The sequence below is a fragment of the Lotus japonicus genome, chromosome 6 (genome assembly GCF_012489685.1).
Source record: "Lotus japonicus ecotype B-129 chromosome 6, LjGifu_v1.2".
Classification (NCBI taxonomy): domain Eukaryota; kingdom Viridiplantae; phylum Streptophyta; class Magnoliopsida; order Fabales; family Fabaceae; genus Lotus; species Lotus japonicus.
In genome coordinates, this window is record NC_080046.1 from 16,591,841 (window position 1) to 16,614,645 (window position 22,805).

Genomic DNA, 22,805 nt, shown 5'->3' on the forward strand with positions numbered 1-22,805 from the left:
ACAATCTCAGTGCATAAACAGTAAACAATGTCGAAACATCGACCCTAAGCATTAACTAGAGATTCAGTGAGAAGCCCTCACTTGAAAGTTCTCCAGAATGACCAACTAGTGCTTCCTCGCACTCAAAGTGTTGCTCCTCAGGAAATTCCTCAAAAGTTCCTTTAAAACAAAATCACAGAAATACTATCAGAATCTATCGAAAACTAAGTTATCGATACTTACTAAGGTTACTCGAAGTAATCTATACTCTAAGGTACGATAATCTAGCGCGAAAAGATAAGTTTTCGGAAAAGGAAATTTCTTCCTCCCCCTCTAATAGGCTCGGCCACTTTGGTTAATTATGGGGCTTGATTTTTCTTCGATCAAACTTGGTTCCTATGCTTTCATAAGCCGTAACTAAGGGTATTCTGAACTCGGAAAAATTATCGGATCAAAAACTGTCGCAGGGGTATTTTGGTCATGATTTTTAACTTAGGATTTTCAAAACTGAAATCCCAAAAATAAAATTTTGCAGGGACGTCACCAACGACGTTTATGACAACTAATCCTACTAGCACTAAGCTAAGGCGATAGTTTACAGCCTAAAGGTTGGAACTTTACTCAAAAACTACATAAATGGGTATTTTAGGCTAGAATTGATTCCGGCGGAATTCCGGCGACATAACGGAAAATCTAATCCGGCAGAAGTGATCTTGGGCACATATAGAAGAGGTTTAGAATCAGAAATGAAAGATTCAGGATAGTTTTGCAAAAACCCATAAACTATCCACTCAGAAAACTCTACAGAAAAGCTATGGAAAAAGCGATCGGAGGTAAGGATTAGCGACTATACCTCGAAGCCTTGAAGCAGCAACTGATTGATCGACGATCAAGCAAGGTTTGAACAAAAACCCTTCTTCCTTCTTCCTTGTTCTTGGCCGCGGGTTTGAAGAGAGAAAATGGAGGAGAATTTGAATTTTTCTTCCTTTCTTTGCTATATATAGAAGGTGGTAATTCGCGGGAAAATGCAAGTTTCGCGAATCAGATTTTTCCGGCATCATTCTCCATGAATTCTAAGATAGGTTTTGGCAAAGGAATTCCTAAGCTAAGAAGATGTCTCCTTGTATTTTTGGCAACTAATGCAAAGTCGGTGCAAAGTCGGTGTAAAACTATTTTACCCGATAAGTTGCTTTTTGCATCGAATGTCGGAATGGAAAACTTCCTTCTGAAGAAAGATTGAAATCATCAAGAGAAATGGGTGTACGCGTGTAGAATATTCATTTGAAGCTCTGAATAGATAAAGTCTTCATTGTCGAGAAATTCTAGGGTTTTGAAATACCAGGGTTTCGGTTTCGGCAAACTTCCGAAGATTGGAATCGGACGTTCGTAGATCCTAGAGTTTCGCCTCGAAACGATTTTGATATATGGAAAAAGAGAAGTTCTAACATTTCTCTGAAGATTTTTGGAATTAACTTCCGTCGTGCCTAAAAGTGAAAATTAGCTATATACTAGGGTTTCTGACCTAGGTTTAAGCGTAAAACGTTCGTGCTATAACTTTTATCGATCATAATGAAATCCTTGAACTTTTCCTGAACTTTCTCCTTCATAAATATATTTCATTTAATAAACTTTCGTTCAGGTTTCCCTTCACATTACATCAACCCTAATCGTAAATGGAAATCTCTTCCACTTATTCTAAGCTTAAAATCTTGGGTCTTACACGAAGTCTCCCCGGAGTTCATATAACTTCCAGAACTCATCGTTTTAGCTCGGTTTTACGTGATTTCTCAGCCCAGAACAGGTATTTATGGGTCCAGGAAGGTCAAGAATACATTATTTTTGAGTTTGAGTGAGAGAACTTAGAGAAACAGAGGTGGTGATGGTGAACACGAGAGAGAGAGAGAGAGAAAGAGAGAGAGAGTGTGAAGAAGGAGAGAAGAAAAAGAGAGAGAGATTAGGTAGAGCCTACAACAGAGAGAGAAAGAGAGGTTTCTGCGGTGAGGGGAGAGTTATAAGCCATCCTTGCATCCTTTATATAGATTTTTTCCAATTAGATGTCCATGTTTTATCTCACAATGTGACTTATATCACCAAAACATGGAAATTATGATTTTGTTGTATAATTTTGGCCTCTAAAAATTCATGCAAGCATACTACCATGTCCAGGAGTTGCAGAGGAATGTTATGATGAAGAGAGGTATGGTGATGTGAAGGTGAATAGTAGAGTTGGTGAAGGTTTTATGTTTTAGTCCCTAAGAAAGTTTCATTTTTAAACTTTAGTCCTTATATAGTTTTTATTATAAAATTAAGGATTTCAGTAATAAAACCTGAATTATCTAATTAAAAATCTAATAAATATTTTTATCTTCATATAAATATTACTGCTATAATCTAAGCTAACAGGTCTAGGGTGTGATGTTATATATTCCCCCTCTCAATGCTGAAGGCCATGTGATATGAGTCGTCAGAGTCTTAATCTTTCGATTCGGCTCAAGTTTCGATCACTCTGAGACAATGCTCGTCATTGTCAAGAGAGTTGATCAGATTACTACGCTCTCAGGTTTTGAGTTCCTTTTGGTTTGTTATGACCATGTCCTTGGTACTTATTGTCGGCATTGCCCTTATCGGATAACCGACCATTCGACTACGTGTAAAATGAGGCCTAACATTAAAGCATTGAGAATGAAGTCATTACTTGATCGGCGAGAGTGAGAGATGTTACAAACTTCATGCACAGACACAGACACATATAACACACACATACACCCATATATTCATGCTATAAGACGATGTATCTCAATACTATGTACTATACTAATACATAGGTGTCAAGCATTAAGTTGTTACTTGGTCGGCGAGAGTGCGCAATGTTACACCTATTATACTCACATCATTATAGTTCTTCACATCATGGATATAATTATATATATATATATTTACTTAATAATTAAATTTATTCTTCACCCTCACTAATTCTTCTATTTCACCTCAAAACCTGCAGACGTAAGATCTTTTACAAGATCAGGTAGTCGGGTTTTACAAACAAGAAGTCTCACTCCTTCCGGTAATGGTTTTGTACTCTTTTTATTTTGTTGAAAAGGGGTCACTTTCTACTTCATTATTATGTTCTATTATTCATCTTAACTATCCTAAGGGTGATTACCTAACATGTTATGGGTAGGTTTTGTTTCCATAAAACAACAAACAATAACACATTAAGCTGGGGGATTATTTCCCTCTTCCCTTCTACCCCATATGCATAAGTATTATTGTCTTAGGACAATATTGATACCAAGCCGTAAGGCTCTTAATCTTAAGTACTGCTTTATCCCATAGCGTACTTTTAACCCTTTCTAATAGTGGAGAAATACAATCTTGGACAAACAATTCATATCATGAATCACAGCCAAAGCGATTCAGTATCATAGCACAAAGCATATTATCATAACATAAAGCATATAACTCAGACATGCATTCAAAAACACATGAGTAAATAACAATATGCTTCTATCGTTCTAACGAGAAACTTATATGTTATGTACCAATACAAGGTCTTGCATAACCCCCCATACCTTGGATTTCTAACGGGCTTTCGTCTCGAGTGTCGAATCTCCTTTCTCTACATTATCGATTATACTAAGGTTACAATGTGCGAAGCGCCTCAAGCACCTCTGCCAGAGATGCCCCACGCTTGTTCTCGTCGCCTCTCTTGTTAAATATTGATTTTACCGCACCGTTTTGTTTTTCTTTTCTATCACTAGTCGCTTTTGATATCATCCTCATTATTCGCGGCAAATCCTTCCTTTTAACGGTGCTGGCATCTTAACTTAAGAAACTATGCGTAGCGAAATCATAGCGGAAGTGGTACCTGCGCCATAGTATGGACAACACACTCCTATACAAATATATTACAACACAAACATGAAGTCTAGTACATCATTAGGTCGGGCTTGAGATGCAAGTAAATAACACAAAAAATGGGGGGTTTGAATTGTGTACTTTTAAATCACTTTTAAAAATTTGGTTTTCGAAAAGAATATTACTCCCTCCGTTCCAGAAAGTTTCTAGTTTAAGGTTGTGGCACAAAGAGTAAGAAATCAATTATTGATAGTATAATTTGACTAGATTGCCCTTATTTAATTTTACTAGTATGATGTGCAATTATTAAATTATACTTAGATAGAGAAGAATGTAATTAATAGAGAAGAGTTGTAATTGATTAATATGAAAGGTGATAGGTGAGTGAAAATATATTAAATGAGGGTATAGGTGGAAAAAAATGGGGAAAAATGCATTGACATTCTAAAACAACAAACTATTTTGGATATTGAAATCATGCACAAAAATACAAACTTTCTGGAACGGAGGGAGTAGTTCTTAAAAGCTTTTCGTAAACGGTTTAGTGCAGCAGAATAATAAACAGAGTTTAGCAGATGATCAACACACACAGATTTATATTGGTTCACCCTAAACGATTGGGCTACATCCAATACTTGGCCACCACCAAGATTTCTACTAGCAAGTTTCAAGGACTTCTCCAATACAAGTATTCTCAAGGACTTCTCCAACAAGTATTCTCACGGACTTCTCCAAGTATTCTACAGGACTCCTCCTACAAGTATTGTACAAGACTTCTCCTACAATCTTTTCAAGATCGTTTAACTCTACAAGGTTTCTCTTCTTACAAGAGTAATGGTAGATAATTTATGGCACTGGAACTCTAAGTGTTTTGGTACAACTTTGACTTTGGATCACTCAAGATTTATAAAATTAAGAGAGAATTAAATGAAGAGATTCGACTCCTTAAGGTTGTTGGTTCTCTCCTTCACTTTGCAGAAATGGTGGGTAAGTTTGACACTTGGGAATGTTTCTGCCTTGAGTTTTTGGAGCGTTGAATGCTTTGAAGAATGTAGAATTGAATGCTTTGAGTTCTTGTTCTTTTAGCGTTGATTCTCTCTTGCTTCATTCTTCAGCTTTGCCTTATATACTCGCTTGCTAGAGTTGTGGCCGTTGTGAGACAAATCCAACCGTTTTTCTAGCCGTTGAGATATGAATCTGTCTGTTGATTCAAATGGCTTCAGTTGGTAGATGCATTAAATGCATGCTATTGTTCAAGTCTATCCTTTAGCTGAAAATGTGATGTTTGTCAACTAGTAGGTGGCAATAGACTTGAGATACTCTTCAGGAATGAGACAAAATGGAAGTTTGATGTTGACGCGTTGTCCTTTTCCTTCGTTGGTCAGCGCACTCTAAGGAAAGAGAAAAATCTTCACGTGATATCTTTTTGAATCCTTAACGAATTGTTGAGTTCTGGCAATGTCTTTGGCGCCTAGAATTTTGTCTTCAACCTTTCTGAATGATGAGCTGGCATTGGACGATCAGGTGCAAACGTGCCTTGACTTGAGTTGTAAGTGTGTCAGACGGTCTTGCGAATTCTGAATTTTTTTCCTTTAGAAGAGATTTGACGTTGAAGTAGTTTGTTCAAAAAAATATATCCTGGAATTCAAATTAAATGATAAGCTTAGTTTTCATTAAAGTGCTTATAGATAAAAAATTGTTATTCATCGAAATTAGATTTTAAAACGATATGATGAGTTTGAACTTAACAGGGCTATGATACAAGTCTACCCTCATCAACTAGTCCTACATCAACAGACCATATCACACAAGTAGCCATCAAGAGTCCTAACATCATCTGGTCATATCATACAGGTAGTCATTAGGGAAAGTCACAAGTTAACAAGAGGAAATATCAACATTGTCGGGTCATCGGAAAGGAAGATCAAGCAAGTCACTAAGTCTGTATACACTCCACCACTCAACAACTGGTCTAGCTAGCTGTCAATGTTACTCCGGCCTCCCCTCCTAATCACTGGAAACCTGATAAACTCTGTGGCCCCTCATCCCTCTCCTAGTCTTGTGCTCCATAGGTCTTCTGCCAGTACCGTTCGGGAGGTGTCCATTGCTACCGAGGTACCTGTCAGCATGCCCATTCTCCATGGGAATGTCGGTATGGGGACTTTGATCTATCTGTGGAGGCGCAGAGAAGAATGGTACAACAAAGGTAGGCATTGAAGGTAGTGGTGGATCCTCCATGGTGAAATCTTGAGCCAAGTAACGAGAAAGCATATAAAATGTGAAAGCCCTAGGGAATGACACTGGGTATCCTGGTGGAGTACCATCTGGGTGACGGTACCAAAAAATAGACATGCCTATATATGTACATATGCCCGTGGACGCGCTAATCTGCCAACCCTCAGGTGCGACGAAGTCAGCTACAATTTCCTAAACTAGGAGATTCATCCATATCAGCGGGAGCTCCAGACTCTCAAAAAAAAAGGTGTAAGGGTGAGATACATAAAAACTCAGTCACAAATAAACATATAAGTTAGTTAGTCAGAAGTCAAGCAATAAATCATATTCAAATAGCAAATCATCTTCAACCTGCAAGAACACAATCTCAAACAAGTCAAATAATGCAAAATATAAGTTTATGCCATGCATGCCACCGTGACAACCAAATATATATCTCAAATGTACGCTGGGCCCATTGGCTACACAAAGCCTGTCAACTTCGGAACGTCACTCGGGAACATGGCACCATCCCAGGTCCATTCTTATCCGGGTCATGAATACCATTTTAGCTTTCAGTCAGGATAACACAACTACTGATGGCCTTCCCATTAGATTAGTCTGAACACAAGGGACCCCATTCACGCCCTAGTGCTGAGTCGAACCACTGTATCATCCCCAGGCCAGTTCACCTCTAAAGTGCCACCTTAAGTATCTCGGGCATCCACATCGGGTGCACTTCCAGGGTCTCAGGTAGAAGCTACCGCACGTTCCTACTCCTTATTTCTCCTGCATAAAAACAATGATGCATGTAGTCATAATATCCAAACATATTTGTCAATCATCTCCCCCTTTTCTGCCCAAGACCATACAAGGTCCATATTACTCATACTTGAGTAATTCTCTTGAAGGCATTTAGAATCCTCACTTGAACCATAACTTGGAATACCTGTTATTCAGTGATTAACAACAAAATTCACAGTAATATGCATATACAGTTCATGCAATTAACTAAGACCATAACCACCTAATTAATTTCTAAATTCATTAGCCTATATGCAAAAGTTCTTCTTCAAATGATAATCATCGTCTTGTTGATCACTGAATAACCATTCCTTGGTTCTTTTCAAATAATGCCTTCAAGGTTCTTTTATTGTATCTCCTTCATTGCTATCTGAAGCCTCAGATTATAACCTGCAACGGTCTAATGCATCAAGCAACAAAGATACAATAATCCATGCACACAACCTGTTATAATTTACAACAAAATCGAATAACAATCAACAGTCAAAAATAACTATCAAACATGATTAGAAGCAATCCTCCTTCCAGAAAAACTCATATATTCATCCATGGCCTTGTAGCTTGTATTCTCCCCTTACCAAAATCTGAGAAGAAAGCCAAAGGTTGATTGTCTTGATCTGCAATCACAATCAGGTTTAGGTTCTCTTAGTTGCATGTCAAGCTTTAAGTTTAATTAAGTCCTTTAAATGGCCTTTAAAGGCTAAAACATCAAGTCTTTGATCATGATCATCCAATTAATTCTCATGATCAGTCCAAGGTCAGGGTTTTTGGTCCGAAAAATAGTCCATGATCACCACTCATATCTGTCCAAGTTTCCTCTACACTCCAAGCCATCAAATTAAGCCATTTTAGGCAAAGTTTAGTCATTTTAAGCTTAATTAATCTTCTTTAATTACCAATAATCAAGCTTATCTCACAAGCTACCAAAATCAGAGGAAAATATCACAATTCAAGGCTGAGAATAGAGCTCCCAGAGGCTCAGAGCCTCTAGTTCGAGCTCTTCTTCTTCCTCTTTGAAGAAGAATGGCTGAGAAGTTGATGAACCTCAAGTCCATCCTTCACTTCGAAATTTTGAGCCATTTGTTCCATGAAACCTCTGTAATAAGTTTTCTTCATGATCAATGAGTTCCCAGAAATAAAAAGAACAACCGAGAACCTTTTGATCATGAAGAAAAGCACATGCAAAGAGGAATTTTCGAATTTTCTTATGTTCCTCAGTTCATAGTGAAAAACTTTGAATTTCATAAAACAAATATGATATTTGAACTCAAAATGAAGCATAGAATCGGAATAGCATCTTTTACCGAGTTATGGAAATTGTCTGGTGAGTCTTGTTGGAGAAGACAGTGGTAGCAACGGCGGTCACGGCGGCAGTCGGAGCTAGGTGCAAGGCCGACTTCTCCTTGCTTCCAAAATTCTAATGGTGGTGGTCTCGTGAGCTAGAATGCAAGGGTTGGAGAGAAATGCTCAGTTGCAGGTCTTGAAGCTTTATGAAATCGTCATTTTAGCTCGGTTTTTAGTGGTTTCTTCGCCCATATCAAGTATTTGAGAGCCGAGGAGTATTTTGGACAAGTTATTTCATGGTTTGGGGGAGAAATTTCAGAGAAAGGGTGATGATGATGGTGAGGCCGAGAGGGAGAGCGTGAAGAGGAAGGTTAAGAGAAGAAATAAAGGTTGGACAGTGTGGGGGCGCAACTCCAAGCATTTATGCTGGAGGGACCCCATGTTGTGTCGTCAACTTTATTCTCTTTTGGTGCTAGTCGACTACTTAGTTTAGAGAATCCTTTCTACCTAAGGCATTAACTTCTCAACTTAAGGTACTAAGCGTAGCGGAAAAATTTAAGCGTAAGTGGTATCAACGCCCTAGTTTGGGGAAACACACTCCTACACAATATTTTATATCACAACATAAAGTCTAGTATATCATTACATCGAGCTATATTACAAGGTCTAACTCTTCAACTAGTATCACCACACCATATCTTATAGACGACCATCGAGGACCTACAACAGCTGAGCATATCTTACAAGGGACCAACAAAACATGCATAAGTCCACAAGGTAAAATAACAACAACATCAGGTCATCAGGTCGGTCGATCAGGCAAAACCAGTACAGACTACACTCCCCATCAGATAACTGATCTGACTAGCTGTCATACACACCGATCACCACCCAAGTCACTTTGGTCCTCAGATTCAGTGGTTCTCACATCCCACCTCCTGACCCGACACTCCCTCCTCCTCCTTCCATATCCATTGGGTAGCTACCCATTTGGCAGGTGTCCATTGCTGCTAGGGCGAATCTCCACATGCCCATTCTCCATAAGCATGTCGGGCTAGGAGCTCGGCTCTGGCTGTGGAGACACAACATTCAGTGGAACAGTAAAAGTAGGCAGGGGTGGATCCTCTAAGACATCTTGTGCCAAAAATCATGGTGTCATATAAAAAGTAAACATCTTGGGAAAGGAAACCAGGTAGCCTGGAGGAGCGCCATCGGGATGGCGATACCAGAAAGTCAACATGCATGTATATGAACATATTCCTGTATTGGGATTGACCTGCCATCCCTCCGGCATAACAAAATTAGTAACCACTGTTTCCACAGGAAGTTCCATCGGATCCTGCTTGGTCTTCGCTATCTATAAGGAAAATAAGCGTAAGGGTGAGTTATAGAACAACTCAAATCTAAATAATATATGATTTATCAGTCAAAAGTCAAACAGATAATTATATTTAGTTAGAAATCAATCACCATCCTGCAAACACACATATAAGACATATAAAACAAATATAAGATTATGCTATGCATGCCACCGCGTCAACTAATTATTTGGATAGTTCGTATGTATGTTGGGATCCATTGGCTTTACGAAGCCTTTAACTTTGGAACGTTACTCAGGAATATGGCGCCACCCGGGCCCACTCTTTACCGAGTTGTGAATACTATTACAGAGTTTCATTTACATCGCCACTCATGGTCTTACGTGCCACCTCAAGTATCTCAGGCATCCACACTAGGTGCACGTCCGAGGTCTCAGGTGGAAGTTGCCGCACGTTCCTACTCCTTATCCTACCTGCACGTTTATTATGCATGTGAACCAAATTATCACATTATTAATCAATCATCTCCCCCTTATCCTGCTTAGAACCACACAAGGTCCTTATTACCCATTTTTGAGTAATTATCTTGAAGGCATCCTGCATTCATACTCGAACCATCGAACCATTACTTGAAATACCTGTTATTCAGTGATTAACAATAAAATCATAGTATCATGCATAAACAGTTCTTTCATTTATTTAATTCCATAACCACCTAATTAATTTATAATTCATTATCCTAAATGCAAAGTCTTTATTTAAAATAGAGAGTTTTGTCCTGTTGATCACTAAATAACCATTCCATGGTTCCTGTTATATAATGCCTTCAAGATCCACTCCCTATATTTATTTCACTGATATCCGAATCTTCAGATATAACCTGCACTTGTCTAATGCGTCAAGCGATGACACAAATATCATCATCCATGCACAACACCTGTATTAAATTACAACCATATCGAATAGAAAAAGATAATCAAATAGCTAATAAATATAATTAGAAGCAATGCTCCTTCCAGAGAATCATATAATCATCATATCATCGCAGCTTGTAATCTCCCCTTACCAAGAGAAATAAAAGGAAGCTGGTCTTGATATGCAATAGTCACAAATACAAGAACTTTAATTAATCAATGTTAGACATAATCAATTAATCAATTCACATAATCAGTGTTCTTAGTCCCAAATAATGTCTCAGTCCAAGTTTGTCCAACTCCATCTCATAATCCATATTATCAAGCAAAGCCCTTTTAAACCAAAATTAACCAATTTTAAACTGATTAACCTTGCTAATTCATCATCTTTCACAAACTACCAATTTCAGAGGAATATGGGTCATGAAAGGATTGTAACCTGAACCTAACAGAGGCTTAAAGCCCTAGTTCGTGTTCCTCTTCTCCCTTGTCGAGAAGGAGGAGACGAGAGGTTGATGAACCTTGGGTTCATCGCTCTTTTTCAACTTTCAACCTGTTTGTTCAATAAAACGTAAAATAAAAGCTTCCTTCATGATCAGTAGGTTCCCAGAATTGAAAAGGATGGTCCAGAACCTCTTGATCATGAAGGAAAATGCATGCAAGAGAGCAAAAACAAAAAATTTATAAGTCTCTCAGTTCATGATGAAAGTTTCGAATTTTATGAAACAAACATGATATCTGAACTCAGAACGGAGCATAGAGTCGGAATATGCTATTGTTACAGAGTTCTAGAACTTTTTCCGGCGAAGCTCGCCAAAGAAGATGGTTGCGGCCGGCGCGGCGGCAGACTGAGCTGGGTGTTGGGTCGGGTTCTACTCGCCTCCAGGAACTCAGTGATGGTGGTATCGTGGGCTGGGTTGTCGTGGTTCAAGAGAAAGTGGCAGTTGCAGGTGTAAAGCACTCGCCGGGGTTTGTACAACACTATGATCACTGCATTTTGGCTTGGTTTTCAGAGACTTCTTTGTCCAGATAAGATATTTAGGACCGCATAGACATTATGGACGAGTTATTTTAGGATTTGGGTGAGAGATTTGAGAGGTTTGAAGGTGAGGGAGTCAGGCCGTGAGGGAGAGGAATTGAGAGGAAGGAGAGGAAGAGTGTTCCGTGCTAGAGCTTACTTAAGTATAAAAAGTACAATAACTAAACCCTAGCAGAGCACAAATATAGATATGATGCAATAATAGGAAATATTCTCATTAATAGTAAAAAAGGTGTCAGATACAAGGTAAGGACCCCTTTTATAGTGGGTGTGGTCTTCATGTGGATGATTCATATATTTGGGCCTTTACAATCAAGGCCCAAATTCCTATGCAAATAAGACAAACCCAAAAGAATCTGCCAACTGGCAAGAGGGTCCATCGGTAGGACGATGAGCCACAATCCGTTCATCATCGCATGTGCCTCTACAAAATCAATGTCTCGCCCTAATCCGTTGGTCTCATGGGCGGGCATAAGATAGCTCATATCCCGCCCGGTCCACAAGCCCCCAAGACATGAGGTTCAAGTTACTTGAGTCGAAATGTCTTTATTGTGCTTCCCAATAGTTCAGTCGCCTACCACTTGTGTCGCCCGGACGAGATACTTGGCCATTCAGTTTTTTTTTATAAGACCGTCTTTTTCTAGGCGTAATAAGATCACACCACGGTTATACGTCATGTCTTCGTAATTGGCCTGTCTCGCCCTGATTGTGGCGCCCTGTTCATATATTGCCATGTTTTAGTTGCATAAGTCAACCTTTCATGTTAATGTTTTGATGACTACTTGGCGATCTTCCCTCAAATGTCAATCAAACGTCAATCAAATCTCTCACTGACACACACATCCCCATTTTCCCGGATTTTGCCATCATTAATAATGAATGAAATTTGCGTGTGCGTGCGTCTCGAGGAGTTGCCTTGTTTGGTGTAACCCTAGGATCATGGGATGCGTTTTCCCCTGTCGATATCTTTTAAAAATCTTTTCAAAAAATTTCAAAATCTCTCTCTTAACCCGTCGGTTCACTTTTTCCACTCATTCTCTCTCTTCATCCATCGTTTCACAAATCTTTTTCCACTCATTCTCTCTCCTCTTTCTTCACCTATAAAACCTTCCTTTTTCCTTTCACTTCCATACATTCAGAAAAGCTCAAACTCTTGCTCTCTTTTTCTTTGAAGATCAAGTTCTCCCAGTTTCCGATCCGGTTTATTTGCTCCGACCGTCGTCATTGCACGGTGTTTCCCTTTGGCCCACTGATGACCCTAGTTTAGTAGTGTTTTTAGGGTCATTTCTTTGTTTGTTTTAAGTCTTTTTGTTGAGTCTCATGTAGTGTTTCATGCATTCTCATGCATTTTTATCTTTCTTTGAGTCTTTACTTTATTTTGGTAATTTTGTAGTTTTATAGGGACTTGCATGATTTTCTTATGTTATTTGAGGGTCCTCTTTGCTTCTGGATATTTTCCTTGGCTTGTTGGTTTTGTTTTCAGATCAGAAGCTGAAGGAGAAGGAAGGCCAAGAAGCATGGAATTGAAGGAGGGGTTAAAGAGGCTTGAAGAGGAGTTACAAAGAAGCTAAAAAGTCTTTCCAGCGAGCTTGGAGCGCCTAGGCGTTGGGATCCTTCTAGAGAGCATGTTTTCAGCTGGAATTGGCGCTCAGGCGCTCTGAATTGGCGCCTGAGCGCCCAGACTCGACTGTTTTGCCTATAAATTGGTTTTTAGACATTTCTCTTGGAACCTTTTGTCATTTTATCATATTTTCATAAGTTAGAAGAGAGGGTTTGAGTTCTGGAGCTTGAGGAGCTTTCTCTAAGCCCTATGTTTCAGGTTTCATCTTTATCTTCTTGTATGGATTTCATAGCCATGTTTGGCTAAAACCCCTTTTGCTTTGGGTTCTTTGTAAGACTTATGATGTTTTAATCTTAATTCCTATTTCTATTCATGAATCTTCTGAGTAAACCCTTGAATCCCATATCCATGCTTTATTTTCAAGTTAGAACATGTGCTAGTTTATGCTTTTCTATAATAGAACGGGAGTTTGTTATAGATTAGGGACTTGTTGTGGGATTACCTCTTCTATCCTTGCTACTAGGAATAGAGGAAGGGTTGGGGTTTGTTGGCCTGAATTGCATGCTTAATGCCTTTAGCAAATGTTTAGGTTATCAAGGAATTGTGCCTATCTTTTGGCTTGAGAGGATTGTCTATGCGAGGCATCGATAAATGATTGATTAGGCTAGAACATCAAGGAGAGACTCAGAGTTTTGTGGATGGAATAGGTTGATTAGAACTGAATTATTCAAGCAAGAACCCAAGGCATGCTCACCATTGTCCTCACACACTTATATTTCAATTGCTTGTTAATTAATCACCAAAACAATCAACTTTTAAAACTGAATTTTACATGCTTTCCTACCGTGAACTCGAGGCTTAAACTGAATTGCCACACCAATTCCTTGTGGTTCGATAAATTTAAAACCGGGTGAATTCCGTACACTTGCGGATTGACCAACAAGTTTTTGGCGCCGTTGCCGTGGAATTGTTTGTGGTTTTTTGTTTAAGTTTTTAGTTTGTGGTTTTATTTTTTTGCTTTTATCTTTGTCTAGAATTGGTGTTACTAATCTTTCTTTGTTTGAGTGTCACACTTTTAGGTTACTCTCACGAGAGACACCGTCATGGGTGGCCATATGACGGAGGAGGAGATGCAAGCCCATATTGAGGCCAGAATCCAGGAGGGGATCACCCTCTGATTATGTGAACAAGAAGTTGAGAATGCCAACCGGTCTCTTCGGGAACTCACTTCGGCTACCATGAGTTATGACTATCCCGGGAGCATTGTCTTTCCCGAGGGAGTGGGAAACTTTAAGTTGAGACCGGCATTCATCAACTTGGTGAGCCAAAACCAATATGGTGGAGGTACTTTGGAAGATCCACATGCTCACATGGAGAGGTTCATCCGGAATTGCAACACTTACCGGGTGAACAATGTTCCGGCGGATGCAATTCGGTTGAGCTTGTTTCCATTTTCTTTGAAGGACACCGCTGAGGAATGGATGAATTCTCTACCTCAATGGAGCTTCACTACTTGGTAAGACTTAGCGGAAAAGTTCACAACAAGGTTCTTCCCAAGAGCCCTTTTGAGGAAATTGAAAAAAGACATCATGAATTTTGTGCAACCCACGGAAGAAAATCTCTATGATGCTTGGGAGCGCTTCAAGAAGCTCTTGAGGAAATGTCCTCAACACAATCTCACTCAAGCTGAATTGGTTGCAACATTTTATGATTGTCTACAATACTCTTGGAGGTTTGGCCTAGATGCGGCTTCAAATCGTGAGTTCGATGCTCTTCCCCCACAAGCGGGGTATGACTTAATAGAAAAGATGGCAGCGAGAGCCATGAACTCTGAAAATGATCGCCAAACCCGAAGGAGTAAGCTTGAAGTGGAAGCTTACGACAAGCTCTTGGCCTCCAACAAGCAACTCTCCGAACGAATTGCGGAGATTCAAAATCACATAAAGGCGACCAATTTAGTCGGTGCTACAGTAGTGATGAGCAATATTTTACCCATTTTATATAGCCTTAATTTGTCATTATTAATGATTATTCGTAATTAATTGACCTTGCTTGACAGAGATTTATATTATTTGGTCTAATTACGTTTATTCTTATTTTCAGGTTTTATTTGACATCAAGGGCATTTTGGAGAATTGCGGAATGAAGATTTGATTGTGCTGGAGTGAAGATTGTATTTTAGGAAATATTAGGATTTAATTTCGGAATAAATTAAGTTTGATATCTTTAAGATTCAAACTTATTTAGGTTGTTATTTTAAAACTCTATCTTTAGGATTTATTGTTATCTTTTAGGATTTGATTTTGATTAGGATTTGTGATCTCAGCTCCTATTTAAGGGTTTGTGCTGAGAGAAACAATTACCTTTTACCTTCCACATTATTATTTTATGCAATTTTCGAATTTCAGTTATATTAGAGCTCTGCTAGGGTTTTATGCTTTTAACCCCTATTTTCTTCTCCAATATAATTGTTGAATTCGCCCCATCCATGGAAGGCTAATTCCCTTCGAACGAATTCCTTTGCAAAGTATATCGCCCTCTTGAGGTATAGTGCTTAATAGAATTCAACTGATTAGTTTTCTTCATCTCTAATTCTGGCTTAGGTTTGCTTAATTCCTTATGTTCACGAAATAGAAGATGATGTATGTTCGCTTAGTTCATATTAGGGCGTAAAAGATTCTTAATCGCTTAGTTTAGGAATCTGTGAATTAGTTATCGCTTAGTTAATTAATTCTCACGAACTAGGAAACTAATAACAAGAATTGATCTTTAGATACCCGTGATTGAGCAGCGATATACTGAACAAAGGGATTCGTCCGTCTTTACTTATCGTATTAATCTGTTTTTACTTTCTGCTAATCTTTTGAACTGAATCACAAAACCCCCCCAGTGTGTGTGCGTTGTGCGTTCTTAATACTGAATCTTTGTTGAAACCATAGTAGTCAATCCCGGATCGCGGCGCGTAGCGGCCGACCCCAAAAGTGGGATAGCGGGATAGCGGATAGCGGGATGACCGCTATTTTGATTTTTCACATATAATATTATATAACTAATATATACATATAATTACTAAAAGAAAGGAAAAAAAAATAGAGGAAAAGAAGAAAAAAACAGAGCAACTCAGAACAGAATAAAGGCCCAAGGGTAAACAGGGGTGGTGGTCGCCGGAGCCTGGACGGTGCTTGTCAGATTGCGCCGCGGCCATGGGTTCTGGACTTCTGGTCGAAGGTGGCTGAGGGGAAGCAAGTCGCGCCGGAGAAACGCGTTGAAGAAGGTTGCAAGTTGCAGAGGAAACGCGTAAAGAAAGAAGAAACGCGTGAAGAAGACGAGTGAAACGGTGCGTTTCACTTATTAAGAGCGAAATTCCAAAAGTACCCTCAAATTTTAACCTAATTTTACAATTTTGAGGGCAATTTGGGGATTTTCCTTGAACCCGACCCATCTTCAACCTGGAGCACCGCGATTGAACGCGATCGAACGCGATTTGGACGCGATTTGGCCGCGATTCGCGGCGCGACAGCCGCGACGGCGTTCCGCGACGCGATCGATTCAAATTCGCGGGGAAGGGCCGCGACGCGACGGTGCTATCGCGCCGCTATTTGCCGCGATCGATAACTATGGTTGAAACGATAATCCTTGGGAAACGACCTAGGAGTCACTTCCTAGTTACTACAGTTTTCTAAATTAATTATTTGTATCGGGTACGGCCTCGATCAAATTTGGCGCCGTTGCCGGGGATTATCGTCTTTACCAAAGGTTTAATAGAGTTAGTATTAGTAGTATTAGTATTATTATTAGTAGTATTAACAAGTTCGATCTCTGACGCAGGTACTGTGAAGGTAAGGATTAGTGATTTTTGAAGGATAATTAGGCTGTAACTTCAAACGGCCATATCTTTTACTCCAGAACTCGGAATTCAACATAATTTATATGCTTTTGGGGTAGAAAAAAAATTCCAATCCATCTGTGACCGCTACGCCGTGAGATCGATTCTTAAAAACGCAAAAAAAGGCCTTCCGCCAAAAGTTTTTTTTTAGGGTTTTGAAAAAAAAAAAATTTACTTTCATTCTTATTCTATTTGGGATACTTAGTGTTGCATGACTAGGGCAAATCCTGGGTTTGTGCATCCATTAATTTCTGAAATAGATAGAGAGTTTCATAGGTTAATTAGAGCACGTAGAGCTTTTGTAATTGATCCTCATTCAAGTGATTCTGATTCTGACCTTGATTTTGATTCTGATTTTGTTGCAGTTTTTGATAACATGGCTGAAGAAGGACCGCGAGAAAGAACATTAAGGGAGCTGGCTGCACCTGATTTCACCTACGAAAGCTTGTGTATCCAGTATCCTGAGGATGTACCATGTGTGCTCAAAACTGGACTAATCCATTTATTGCCTAAGTTTGGTGGTCTTGCAGGTGAAGATCCTCATATGCATATCAAGGAGTTTCGTACTGTCATATCCACCATGAAGCCTCCTGAAGTTGACAAAGATCATATCTGTTTGAAGGCTTTTCCTCATTCTCTTCAGGGAACTGCAAAGACTTGGCTGTATAACCTGCCTCCTTCATCCATTGCAAGCTGGGACGACCTGAAAAGAAAGTTTCTTGAGAAGTTCTTCCCTGCCTCTAGGACAACTTCAATCAGAAAAGACATCTCAGGAATCAGACAGCTACATGGAGAGACTCTACATGAATACTGGGAAAGATTCAAGACACTATGTGTGAGCTGCCCCTATCACCAGATTTCCGAGCAGCTCCTAGTTCAGTATTTCTATGAGGGTTTGCTCAACATGGAAAGACATCTCATTGATGCTGCTTGTGGAGGTGCATTGAATGACATGACTCCTACTGAAGCCATGCAGTTGTTTGAGAAGATGGCTGCTAATTCTCAGCAGTTTCACACAAGGAGTAATGATGCTGTTAAAACTGTTAATGAGATTGGGACAGATCCAAGGATGGACAAGCTTGAGAAGAGGATGGAAACCATTGCCAGCTTGGTTACTCAATTGGCCATGAACCAGAATAAACCTTCACAACAGGCAAAGGTTTGTGGCATTTGCACTAAAGACCATAATACTGATGTTTGTCCTTCTCTGCAGGAACCTACAGATGAGAATCCTGAAGCATATGCTGCCAACATTTTCAATAATCGACCTCAGCAAAATTGTGATCTGTCATCTAACAGATATAACCCTGGCTGGAGAAATCATCCAAATCTTAGATGGTCTGATCAGTCACAACCTGCCCAAGCACCGTTTCAGAATAATGCTAGACCATATGTTCCTCCTCCAATGCAACAACAGGCTAACAACCCTGCTGCACCGCAATCTAAAGAATCTTCATTGGAGGATATGTTGAAGCAGATGACAGCCCAAAACATGCAGTTCCAACAAGACACCAGATCCTCTATTCAGAATCTGACCACCCAGATAGGACAGATGGCTACTTCAATAAACCAGCTACAGTCCCAGAATTCTGATAAGCTGCCCTCTCAGACGGTTGTCAATCCAAGAAATGTGAGTGCCATCACCTTACGGTCGGGGAGGCAAATTGATGCAGATCATGGACCAGAGCCAGAACCTGAACCTGAAAAGGAGATAGAGACCACTGCCACAAGAACCTTCCAAGTACAACCACCTTCCATTCCTCTTCCATTCCCTCCGAAAGCTATGCCAAGCAAGAAGAAGGAAGAGGTAGATAAGGGAATCTTGGAGATATTCAAGAAAGTGGAGGTGAACATACCTCTACTTGATGCACTCAAGCAAATTCCAAGATATGCAAAGTTTCTGAAAGAATTATGCACTCAGAAAAGGAAGCTGAAAGGAAATGAAAGAGTTCGCATGGGGAGAAACGTTTCTGCAATCATAGGTAAAGCTGGTAAACCTGCTCCTGTTTCTGATGTTCCTGAAAAGTGTGAGGATCCAGGTATGTTTTCTGTTCCTTGTGTCATAGGTGATACTAAATTTGAAAATGCCATGCTAGATCTAGGAGCTTCAATTAATGTGATGCCTATGTCTATTTTTAAATCACTTTCACTTGGACCTTTGAAACCTACGGGTGTTGTCATCCAATTAGCAAATAGGAGCACGACACACCCTGCTGGATGGGTAGAGGATGTTTTGGTTAGGGTTGGTGAACTTGTTTTCCCTGCTGATTTTTATGTGCTTGAAATGGAAAAAGGATCTTCCCGTAATACAGTTCCTATCATTTTGGGGAGACCATTTTTAAAGACAGCCCGAACCAAGATAGATGTTTATGCTGGTACACTGACTATGGAATTCGGTGATATTGTGGTTAGGATAAACATTTTTGATGCTATGAAACATCCACCTGAAGACTATTATGTGTTTCATATTGATTTGCTTGATGAACTGCTTGATGATATGCTTGATGAACATGAATCTGATTTCCTACATGATTCTGATTTTCCTTCACTAACTGGGTCATACACTTGTCATACATGTACTGCTACTGAAATGTGTGATTCTTGCATTGATCAATTTTTGGACACTGTTGTTGACTCAGATGTTAAGAAATCTGATTGCACTAACCCAGTTGTTGAAGTGCAGGCTGCAGAAACTGTATCTGCTAGTTTGGTTCCATCTGTTTTGCAGGCACCCGTAGTGGAGCTTAAGCCCTTGCCAGATAACCTCAAGTACGCTTACTTGGAGGATGATAAGAAGCTCCCTGTCATTGTTTCCTCTCTCCTTCGTGAAAATCAAGAGGAAAAGTTGCTGCAAGTACTAAAGAAGCACAAGAAAGCTATTGGCCGGACCTTAGCTGACATTCCTGGTATTAGTCCATCCATGTGCATGCATAGAATACTCTTGGAAGAAGGAGCGAAGCCAGTAAGACAACCACAAAGGAGACTCAACCCAGTGATACTTGATGCTGTGAAGAAGGAGATCACCAAGCTTCTACAAGCTGGCATTATATATCCAATCTCTGACAGCCCTTGGGTAAGCCCAGTTCAAGTGGTCCCTAAGAAGACAGGACTTACTGTAGTGAAGAATGAGAGGAACGAGCTTATCCCTACTCGAGTGCAAAATAGTTGGAGAGTCTGCATTGATTATAGGAGGTTCAATCAAGCAACTCGAAAGGATCACTTTCCTTTGCCCTTCATTGATCAAATGCTTGAGCGCTTAGCAGGTAAAAGTCACTACTGTTTTCTTGATGGTTTTTCTGGGTACTTTCAAATTCACATTGCTCCTGAGGACCAAGAAAAGACCACATTCACTTGTCCCCTTGGCACTTTTGCCTATAGGAGGATGCCCTTTGGCCTATGCAATGCCCCTGGTACATTCCAGCGGTGCATGGTAAGTATTTTCAGTGATTTCTTAGAGAGTTGCATCGAGGTCTTTATGGATGATTTCACTGTTTACGGATCTTCATTTGATACATGTTTAGATAATCTGGATAAAGTTTTGCATAGGTGCATTGAAACTAACCTTGTTTTGAATTATGAGAAGTGTCATTTTATGGTAGAGCAAGGCATAGTTCTAGGTCATGTGATTTCTAACAAAGGCATAGAGGTGGATCCTGCCAAGATAGATGTTATTTCCCATTTGCCTTACCCCTCTTGCGTGCGAGAGGTGCGTTCTTTTCTTGGCCATGCAGGTTTTTATCGCAGGTTCATTCAGGATTTCAGCAAGAGAGCCCTTCCTCTTTCTAACTTGCTGCAGAAGGAAGTGGCGTTTGATTTTGATGAGAAATGCAGAGAGGCATTCGATTGCCTCAAGAAAGCCTTGACCACCACTCCTATCATTCAGGCACCGGATTGGACAGCCCCTTTTGAGCTTATGTGTGATGCCTCTAATTACGCATTGGGTGCTGTCCTTGCTCAAAAAGTAGATAAGTTGCCTAGGGTAATATATTATGCATCTAGAACTTTAGATTCTGCACAAGCGAATTACACAACCACTGAAAAAGAACTTCTAGCTATTGTGTTTGCTCTAGATAAATTTCGATCATATTTGCTAGGTTCTAGAATTATTGTGTACACTGACCATGCAGCTCTAAAGTTCCTGTTGAAGAAGGCTGAATCAAAACCTAGGTTGATCCGATGGATGCTCTTACTCCAAGAGTTTGACTTGGAGATTAGAGATAGAAGTGGAGCACAGAATTTGGTGGCCGACCACTTGAGTCGGATAGAGAGGGATGCTGATACTCTTCCCATTAGAGATGACTTTCCGGATGAGTGGCTCTTTAATATTTCAGTTTCTTTTCCAGCACCCTGGTTTGCTAATATTGTTAATTATTTAGTTGCTTCTGTTTTCCCTCCATTTGCTTCTAGAGCTCAGATTGCTAAGCTCAAGAGTGATGCTAAATATTATTGTTGGGATGACCCCTATTTGTGGAAGTTTTGTACTGACCAGGTTATTAGGAGGTGCATTCCAGATCATGAGATTGAGTCAGTCCTTCTGTTTTGCCATCCTTCTGCAGTGGGTGGTCACTTTGGACCCCAAAGGACAGCACGCAAGGTGCTTGATTCTGGATTTTACTGGCCCACCATCTTCAAAGATGCGTCAAGGATTTGCAGCACCTGTGAGCCATGTCAGAGAGCAGGCGGTACCATTTCTTGGAGAAAAGAGATGCCTCAACAACCCATGTTGTTTTGTGAGGTCTTTGATGTATGGGGTATCGATTTTATGGGTCCTTTTCCTGTTTCTTTTGGTTTTTATTATATTTTGCTTGCTGTTGATTATGTTTCTAAATGGGTGGAAGCTAAGGCCACCCGGACTAATGATTCTCGAGTTGTTGTGGATTTTGTTAGATCTAACATCTTTTGCAGGTTTGGCATTCCTAGAGCAATCATTAGTGACCAAGGCACCCATTTCTGCAATAGGTCCATGCAAGCTCTTCTCAAGAAATATGGGGTTGTTCATAGAATTTCCACACCATACCATCCTCAAACAAATGGGCAAGCTGAGAATTCCAACAGAGAGATAAAGAGGATCTTGGAGAAGACTGTCCAGCCTAACAGGAAGGATTGGAGCAATAGACTTGAGGATGCTCTTTGGGCCCACCGCACTGCTTACAAAGCACCCATCGGAATGTCCCCTTACCGCGTTGTTTTTGGTAAGGCATGTCATCTCCCTGTTGAGATAGAGCATCATGCTTATTGGGCTGTGAAGACTTGCAACTTGGCTCTTGATCAAGCTGGTGGCGAAAGGAAGCTTCAATTGAGTGAGTTAGATGAGATCCGCTTAGAAGCCTATGAAAACTCTAAGCTCTACAAAGAGAAGACCAAAATATTCCATGATAGCTTGATTTCCAGAAAAGACTTTTTGGTTGGACAACAAGTGTTGTTGTATAACTCTAGGCTTGGCCTAATGAGCGGTAAGCTTCGTTCTAAGTGGATTGGTCCTTTTGTTGTTACTAATGTGTTTCCTTATGGTACTGTAGAGATCAAAAGTGAATCCACAGATAAGAGCTTCAAAGTTAATGGTCATCGCCTCAAGCATTTCCTCACTAATCCTTCTCTTGTGGATGGTACCATGGACGATGTTTCCTTGGTTGTTTCCACCCTCCGCCCGCCATGAATCAGGGAGTTTTCTTTCTCCTTCTTTACTTTTATTGCACTTGTTCAATTCCATATTTGTTATGCTTCATTGGGACAATGTGTAGTTTAAGTGTGGGGGGGAGATTAGCTTAGGTAGAATAAATTAGATGAATAAATTGATGCATGCTTCTCTTTGAATTCTTAGGTCTTGTTTAGATTATGGGCATTTTCTTTCTTTGAACTGAGTCATGATATCTTTTGATGTGAATCCATGCGTTCTTGTTGTCAAGTTACTTTTGAAAATTGAGGGGTTGAAACAATTATGACAGAC

At 40.0% G+C, this 22,805-nt stretch overlaps 1 protein-coding gene and 1 non-coding gene across 2 annotated transcripts; one reads left to right on the forward strand and one right to left on the reverse strand.

Annotated features, from left to right (window-relative positions):
- Positions 1-14,543: 14,543 nt before the first annotated feature.
- Positions 14,544-14,650, reverse strand: LOC130727070 (small nucleolar RNA R71). Its single transcript, XR_009015110.1, has one exon. It is a non-coding gene; the product is annotated as a small nucleolar RNA R71 (small nucleolar RNA).
- A 2,419-nt stretch (positions 14,651-17,069) lies between these two features.
- LOC130725009 (uncharacterized) lies at positions 17,070-22,514 on the forward strand. Its single transcript, XM_057576271.1, has 4 exons — positions 17,070-18,196; positions 18,296-20,393; positions 20,505-21,382; positions 21,512-22,514. The coding sequence occupies exons 1-4, from the start codon at positions 17,070-17,072 to the stop codon at positions 22,512-22,514; spliced, it is 5,106 nt and encodes a 1,701-aa protein (XP_057432254.1).
- Positions 22,515-22,805: the final 291 nt, after the last annotated feature.